The sequence below is a fragment of the Montipora capricornis genome, chromosome 14 (genome assembly GCF_036669925.1).
Source record: "Montipora capricornis isolate CH-2021 chromosome 14, ASM3666992v2, whole genome shotgun sequence".
Lineage (NCBI taxonomy): Eukaryota > Metazoa > Cnidaria > Anthozoa > Scleractinia > Acroporidae > Montipora > Montipora capricornis.
In genome coordinates this window covers 43,757,175-43,765,237 of record NC_090896.1, presented here as the reverse complement: position 1 = coordinate 43,765,237, position 8,063 = coordinate 43,757,175, and the positions used below count along the sequence as shown (strand labels likewise).

The window sequence follows — 8,063 nt, the reverse complement described above, 5'->3', positions numbered from 1 at the left end:
TTCAGTTGACACAGGGTGATCACGTGCACCTTTACGGTTGCCTAACATGTGATCAATTTCTTCCTTTTGACAAAACGTTAGAGACTGCAAAAAATGTTCGTGTTTTTAAGATCTTTCAATGAGAATTCTGAGATCGATTATAGTAGTTATATAAAAAACACTATGTTATTTTTTTTTCTCTGTCTCTTGGCTTGCCTTTTTCTGGTGCAAACGCAAAGCCAAACAATGTTTTGACCTGGCATCAGATTAGACCGTCACATTATGAAGCGGAAACAACACCTTTAGTCCTTTCTTGTATGTGCAATAAACGTTTTTGCTTAGTCAAACTGCTAGACATGCTGCAAACGTCCGTCAGAGCAATTTGCAGTTAGTTTTTTGCCGACTATTTATTTAAAAGAAGAAACGAGTGAATTTTACTCAAGAGCGTGTTTTGTTATCTTTAAACTGAATTTATTACGAAAGCTTAAAAAGACTAAAAAACCCTTAAAATGTAGCAGACCAAAACATTACTTTATGTGTGACAATATAACGACAAGCGGGCAGAAATTACCCTTTAAACGTGTATTCAAGCAAAGATTACCGTGGCAGAGTAATTCGTCGTTTCCTACTGTCCATTGCCCGTCGTTGCATTGAGTCGAACTGTGCCCACGAGGGTCGTAACCTTGTCCACATTCCAGACTGCAGTACTGACCATGCAGCGGTTGTGCAATGCAAGCACCATCACTGAAATGCCCTTTTTCAGGTGGTACCAAAGCTGTGCACGTTTTTTCTGTATTTAAAAAAAGACGTTGAAGTCAAAAGTTTTATAATGGCATGGAGTATCGATTAGGCGAAAAGTCAACTGAGACATCGCGAGATATCACTTATTATTAAAAAACTGTGAGAATGTATAAATGAAAATAAGCTTTGGGCCTTGCTCGTAGCCCGTTAAAAGGCACCACTAAGAATCGTGTATATGATGTTGACTGTTTGCCACTTACTTTCACAGGCTGGACTTGAACTTGGAGACCACTGTCCATCAGATTGACATGTAGCTTTTGTATTTCCTTTATTTATGTAGCCATGATCACACGTTATATTACATTCTGTACCAATGGAAACCTCAGACGTGCAAGGTGCAAACAGTCTTACCCTGGGAAACTGCCGCCAATAACTTGTGTCACACTTTACAACTTAAATTGAAGAATAAAAGTTAATTAAAACTTTAAGTCCTCTCAGCACACTTAAAGTGAATTACGTGGATTAAATTTCATGTCTTTTCTTTCCTTCCCTTTTTGGGCAGTCTAGGGTTCATTAAAACTTTTTAAACTATCAGTAATACTATAACTGGCACTGTCGTTATTCCTATGATAGCATTGATTGTCCTCAGATAACGTTTCTTATCGAGAAAGTAACTTTTTGCCCTTTTTGTACTAAAAACTTAAAGAAAGATATCATAAAAAAGATATAAAAAGCAAGCCTGAAGTTTTAAAGTTGTCATTCACAACTTCGATGACCTAAAACATCTCTGATCTTTCAATTCCAGTTCATATACATGATCTTCATATATTCACTAATCGAATGTTGTACTAAATTAGAAATTGCCTCGCCCTGAAAGCAACCACTTATCGCAATAGAATTTGCTTGAGTAAACTTTGCAATAATAATTTACCCCTAGAAGACAATCTAGGTTTTTTACGGTCTCCTGTTTTGCGTGCATTTGATTTTATAAATCGTACGCCTTGATCGTACTGATGCCACACAGAAATATATTGTCCAAATCTTCATTGAGCGGGAATCAAAGTTTACTCTAATCGTGCTTTTGGCTGTGGTATTTCTCATTTTTTGTTAAGGCTGCCATGTTATTGTTTATGTTTAAGCTTTCGTGTTGGTGTCAATTAGGAGATTTCAAAAGTTTGTTGTGTCCTTCGTTAACCAACCTGCAATTGTCGATGGTTTCGAAAAGATTGAATCAAGAGTGACTGTAGCACCCGGAACAGTGGTCGCATAGCAACAACATGATTTATGAATATGATTTATTTCATATATCATTCACACTCATTTCTTTCACGGGAATATATGAACCCATAAATTGACCCACTCCCAACGTCAGTGGCTTCATAATGTAGTTGGTTAGAGCATCGCACCGGTAACGCGAGGTCAAGGGTCCAAACCCCGTTGAAGTCCAGAATTTCTTTCAGGCTTCTTTTCGCAATTGCATAAATTGCGTTCACAACTGCGAGGATCATTCTTCATTTGAATAATTTAATTGATATATCAATCAGCTCAAGTATCACATGAATGAGACACTGATAATTATGACAATTTAGAAACATATAATGATGCAGCTAGTGCATGCAAAAGAGCGCACGACCTGGAATAAACTGGGCCGTTATCTTCTTTTGCTATACCGCTGATACTTCAAGAACTTCAACAATCTTAGAGCAATTCGTACGATCTACGACATCACCGTTCAAGAGGGCATTTTACGATTAAAGTGCAGCAAAAAGTAACGACAAAAGTTGTAAACTATTGTTTCTGTTGGTCACTTATCCTGAAATACATACTTACCGATACACTTATGTCGGTTGTTTGGATCAACCCTGTATCCACTGTTACACCTACATGTGTACCGATATGCCGGTGAGTCGACACAAACGTGTTCGCATCCGTCAATGTTTTCCAGGCATTCATCGCAATCGCCACGATCAGTGCTTGACCCTGAGCAGTAACTGCCCCCATGGGCAGGAGGTGGATTGGTACAACTGCGGCTCCTAAATTTAGAGCCACCTCCATCATTACGACACGACCACTGCGACCAACTACTCCATCGACCAGTTATTGGGGCTAAAACATAAAATCCAATGATTAATCTTAACAGCAGATGTCATCTCGGGAAATCAGTGAAAGGGCAACTGCCCGCCTGCAGCTGTTAGCTGTTGTCTGTTTTGATCTCTAGCTTCATAGTACTGTATCCCCACTCTTTGTGAAGATACAATGGTCCTGGGGCACGTCTATCCTAACTACAGATAACTTTACGAGCTTCTGAAAACTGTTTGGTGTGGACAGGGATCATAATAACTTAAGGATTCAAACTTCACTGACTTTGAAAGCCAACAATTTGAAGGTTTCATTATTTAATGTAGCGTTTTAACACGTTCGCGCCTAAAATTGCTACACATCAATAAAAAAGCCAATTTGCTTAACATTCCAATCGGGCTGGTAATTTACCGGCCCCTGGAGCCTTACCTTTTTCTTCCCACCCGAAATCCCCAGTTCTCTTCTTCTTCCATCAAGGTCCTACCCATCGTAATTTTCTCTCAGCTTGTTTAGCGTCATAGTTATATATGAATGACATTTGACTTGATCTTATTTTGTGTTACTAAGTATAATCTGTTTCTTTTGCCGGTCGTTGTTGTTGTTGTTGCTAAGTTATCGTTGTCGTTTCCCTTGTTCTTGTTATTACTAATTAGTCTATTGTTATTATTATAGGGATTTAAGAAGTCGCCTCGAATACTAGATTAAAGGCGTCTTATGACATTGTTGACTTCTTAATCTTTGTAGTCGAATTGGAATATTCTCTTTCGTTTCTCGCCGCCTCTCAACTTAGTTTTGAGCAGTTCTAAGTCAATAAGAATACCACCGCTCTGATTGAAAGGATCAAACGTCCGATTACCATATACTCAAGGGCCATAAAACATTTATCAAGGACACTTAGTTTCTCCGGTGTTATAGATAAAAAAAATAGAGATCAACTTACACGGTCCGCCGCCAGATCGATATCGATATCGAGATGGAGATCGATATCGATATCGAGATCGAGATGGAGAACGAGATCGAGATGGAGAACGAGATCGAGATCGAGATCGATATCGGCCTCCTCCGCGTCCATTGGCATAATTTACAAAGGCAGTTAACACCAGGAACATATTTACCATGTGCAAAGGATTCATACTTGGAAACAGCCTAGAATAAACAATCAACAATTAACTGCATGCTTAAACCAATAACAAGTATAGCATATTATTTATTATTAAGAATTCGATAATTTCGCGAGGCAGACCGTTGTTAAGATAGTTTAGATTTTCCATAGCAAGCCGTTTTGAAAATATTAAGGGCAGTGCCTCCTACTGCTGTAGCGCATGCTCTCCGTGCGTCTCGAGAATGCCCGAGATAGTAGAGTCTCTTAAGGATGATTCTTCTTAATGAAAAGATAATTTTTGGATGGTTTTTATTTCTTGGCGACTGGAATCTAAAAACAAAACAAAAGAAAAGAAAAGAAAGAACAAGGACAAAAATGACACACTTTTTTCTAAGGAATGGTTAAGCTTCAAACTTACAAAATTGGCATACGCTAACACCTATTTGAACGCTTTATAGAAATATTTTTTAGTACTTGATTAAAAATCACTGAAAAATGCGCCGTTACCCCCAATTCCCAATTTCCCTTGCCAAAATCTGATTTCTCTGTATTAGGAAGCCCTGTTCGTAATGAGACTCGAAAGGGTTCTTGGCGGCGCAAGCGCAAGTAGTCAAAGCACAATGAGATGCATACAGCTTGAGATTCCCTTAAAGTGCACGTAACCACAAAATATTTTTTCTTCTGATATGAATCTTTGCATCTATTCCAAAAACATTTAGCCTTTATTCCCAGTTTTGAACTTTTTCATGTGTGTCAAAACTTAAGATAAACTAAGCACCATTTGGTACACGACCAAATCAGAAGCGGCGTGGATCATAAACCGTGTTGCTTTGCATGCATGTTTACAAAGATCTACGCGATGCAAATCCGTTTGTGACGTCAGATCAGGAACAGACCCACGCCTCTTACTAGCTTGGTCGTGTCGTGTGACAGATGATGGCTAGATTTCGTATCTTTTACAACCTATAAAAAGTCAAGATTTGGTTTTAAAAAATGCACAAAAAGGTGATATGTGTTTTAAACAGGCGCAACGATTTATTTTAGCGAAAAAGTACTTTGGGGTTAGGTGCACTTTAAAAACACATCTAAAGTGAATTCAAAGCTTAAAATCGCAAGAACGGATTTTATTGTACTGGACTACTTTGATTCTCAGCACGAATGCCATAACTGATGCCATAAGCTACATAGTCTCCTTTAGGCCTCCTTGTCATTGTTACCTGTATTCATTCTATTTTTGTTGTTTTCATTATAATAATGTTGCTTGTGGTGTGGCAAATAAAATAAATAATAATATATATATATAAATCAATAAACTGCGACGATCACTCATTATCTTTATATGTTAACACTCATACTACAATTATTAAGTAATAATAATAATAATAAGAAGAAGAAGAAGAAGAAGAAGAAGAAGAAGAAGAAGAAGAAGAAGGAGGAGGAGAAGAAGAAGAAGAAGAAGGAGAAGAAGAATAAGAACAACTTTGAGGAAAGTCAGAGGATAAATAAGTTAGGTAACTTACAAAACCAACAATAATCGTGGTAGATCACGGCACCGTTTTTGTTCTTTAGAAGTTTTTCAAAAACTAACATTTGTTGGTCCTTTTAGTAAGCCGGCGTGTTACCATGGCAACCGTTGTGACAGCACAAAGAGGGAATTTAAAACCAAACATGGTAAAAAATGACCCCTTTGAGGGAGACATTTGCTTGAGACTGAAAAATTGGTCCCGCTCATGCGCAGTTTGAAAGGGCGGACTCTGGGGCGGAATGAAGAAGACGAAGCAAAATGGCGGATAAAGATTAGTGACAGGCCTAGTGACAGGCCTGCACGGACTCCCTGTGTGATTTAACGGTAAACTAGACCATCCGTGAGGGTACACTGGGTTGCCTGTGGTACGTGCACCGTTCCATACAATTTTGTTCAAGTTGGGGGGGGGGGGGGGGGTCATTAAGACCATTTAAGGGGTCACTCAGAAGTCATACAAGCAGAGGCCCTGATAAACAGTATTTAAGTCTAAGAACCCATTTCAAATAGCGCTGATAAACAGTATTTAAGCCTAAGAACACATTTCAAATAGCGCTGATAAACAGTATTTAAGTCTCAGAACCCATTTTAAAATGGTTAGCTTTCAATTATTTGCTCTTAGAGGCGAAAACCTCTTCCTATTTCATTGCGTGCGTGAAGACAAGAAACTCAATCGTGTCAAATTACACTCCGTGTAAATAAATTTCCCACGAGTGTTTAGCATCAAACCCTTCACTGAAAGACCCTTTACTTGAATTATCAAGCAAAAAATGGGCAACAAGCATTCTTTCAAATAATTTTTGACTAACAGGAATTTGTGAAATTTCCAATTGTTAGCAGAAGACTGTGCAGAATTGAGTACAGATCCAAGTCTCTGTTTTGTTAAACCCATAAGTTACTAGAGAATTTTCCATTTGATTTCAGCGTTGTACAAAACACCCCACTCGTACAATATTAGAACTACATCTCACTTTGATTACGGCTCGACGGGCGACAGATTATTGTCGAAGTCCATTACTCGTCGCTTTTAAGATTCCAGATTTTTTTTCAGCGCCTTTCTTGTTCAGTATCCAATTGACTTTCCATTATTAAGCCCCATAAGGGTATATTTTGGTTAAAAATCCACTAAAACGCCATTCGCGTTACATGACTCTCGACGCCATTGCCGTTTACGTTAATCATTCTACTGTGTCCACCAGAGAAATCTACGCATTTCCCACTACCCTCTCGATCCTAAGACAATACGCGCAAAAGGCTCTATGCATAAAGACACCACTTAGCAGGGGAGTGACAGGTAAGACTTTTACCGACACGGAAAAAAATAAAACGACGAAACGCTACACAGATTCCAACTGGGTTTGCCATACTGGCAACCCAGTAATGAATGTAGTCTTCAGTGGATAAATTAGTGACAGGGCTGCACGGACTCCCTGCATGATTTAACTGTAAATGAATGTAGCCTTTATAGCTTAGCTTTAACGAGCCTGTCTGAAAGAGATTTACCTCTTCTGTACGATAGGATAGGCGGATTCTTGAAGATAGTGTTCAGCAAAGGCTGATTTTGTATTAAGTCCCAGTTTAGCATGAGTATATTTTTAAGGTTACACACCTTTGGGTGGTATGTTGTGTCGAATGGCAAGATTTTTTTTCGTGCTTTTGCTTTTTGTTGGAGTGCCGACTGTCTTCCGGCGAAGCTGACTTATGATAACGTTGTTTGTATCATCTTGTAAGGATAGCCGCGCGCAATGAGGCACGTATTAAAATTGGTGATACTGTCATTAAAGGCTGTTTCAGAAGATGTCACGTAATTTTTTGGCATGCTCTGTGTGTTCAGGCTGTGTGGAAGAAATGTTAGATGTTAGGAAGCGAGAGAAAATCGTGAGAAGAAACTGTCAGGCTCCTCTCAAGTGAAAATTTTACTTTCTAAAGAAACTGTGGTACTGCGTCGGTGGGAGATTGAAACAGGAATTGATTTTATCAAACGAGTTGATTAAGGTCGAATAGATGCCAATCTCTTTCGGTTCAAATAGCGATTGTCATTGTAGCTCATACGTGCTTCAACTTATTTTTTTCGCTTTCGTGTCAAGCTTAACTGCATTTCCTTACTAAAGAAAACCAAGTTTAGTTCAGAGGGCTACAAGAAAAGACAAAAAGTTATGATGTAGTTGCATTGTAACTTTTTCAGCTTTCAGCTTTGGTTTAGAACTCATGCCAAGGAAACTCTTAATTCTTAAAGTCTAATTTTTCACAAGTTGGGTAGACAATGCATAACAATTGCATGAACAATTGTTCCTTCTTCCACAGTTCCACACAACGCACACACAAAAAAGATGGCGGACAGTAAGCAGGGTGGAGACGGCGCTCCACCAAAGCGAGGTTTTCAAGAAGTATTATCTACCCCAGGTAAAAAAAGTAGCAGTCCTACAAGGAAACAAGCTACGACGGTGATCGAGGGCAGAGGCGGATCCAGGAATTTCTGGAAGGAGGGGTTGTACACTTCTGACCTAACCTTCATCACCAATGGTGTGGAAGGCGAGTCACGGCCCAGTTCCTCTGGCGCGATCTCTTAAGGGGGTCCGGAGCCATTCCCTCCCTCCCTCCCCCCCCCCCCATAAACCGCCATTTCCAGCATTCCTGAGA

At 39.2% G+C, this 8,063-nt stretch overlaps 1 protein-coding gene across 1 annotated transcript in view; it reads right to left on the bottom strand.

Annotated features, from left to right (window-relative positions):
• Positions 1–506: 506 nt before the first annotated feature.
• Positions 507–8,063, bottom strand: part of LOC138032018 (E-selectin-like) — an 18,941-nt gene continuing 11,384 nt past the window's right edge. The window contains exons 4-7 of the mRNA XM_068879602.1: positions 3,740–3,945; positions 2,551–2,826; positions 981–1,172; positions 507–769 (exon numbers count right to left, since the gene is read on the bottom strand). Of these exons, the coding sequence (XP_068735703.1) occupies positions 507–769; positions 981–1,172; positions 2,551–2,826; positions 3,740–3,932 (924 nt within the window). The 5' untranslated portion in view covers positions 3,933–3,945. The remainder of the gene's footprint in view (positions 770–980; positions 1,173–2,550; positions 2,827–3,739; positions 3,946–8,063) is intronic.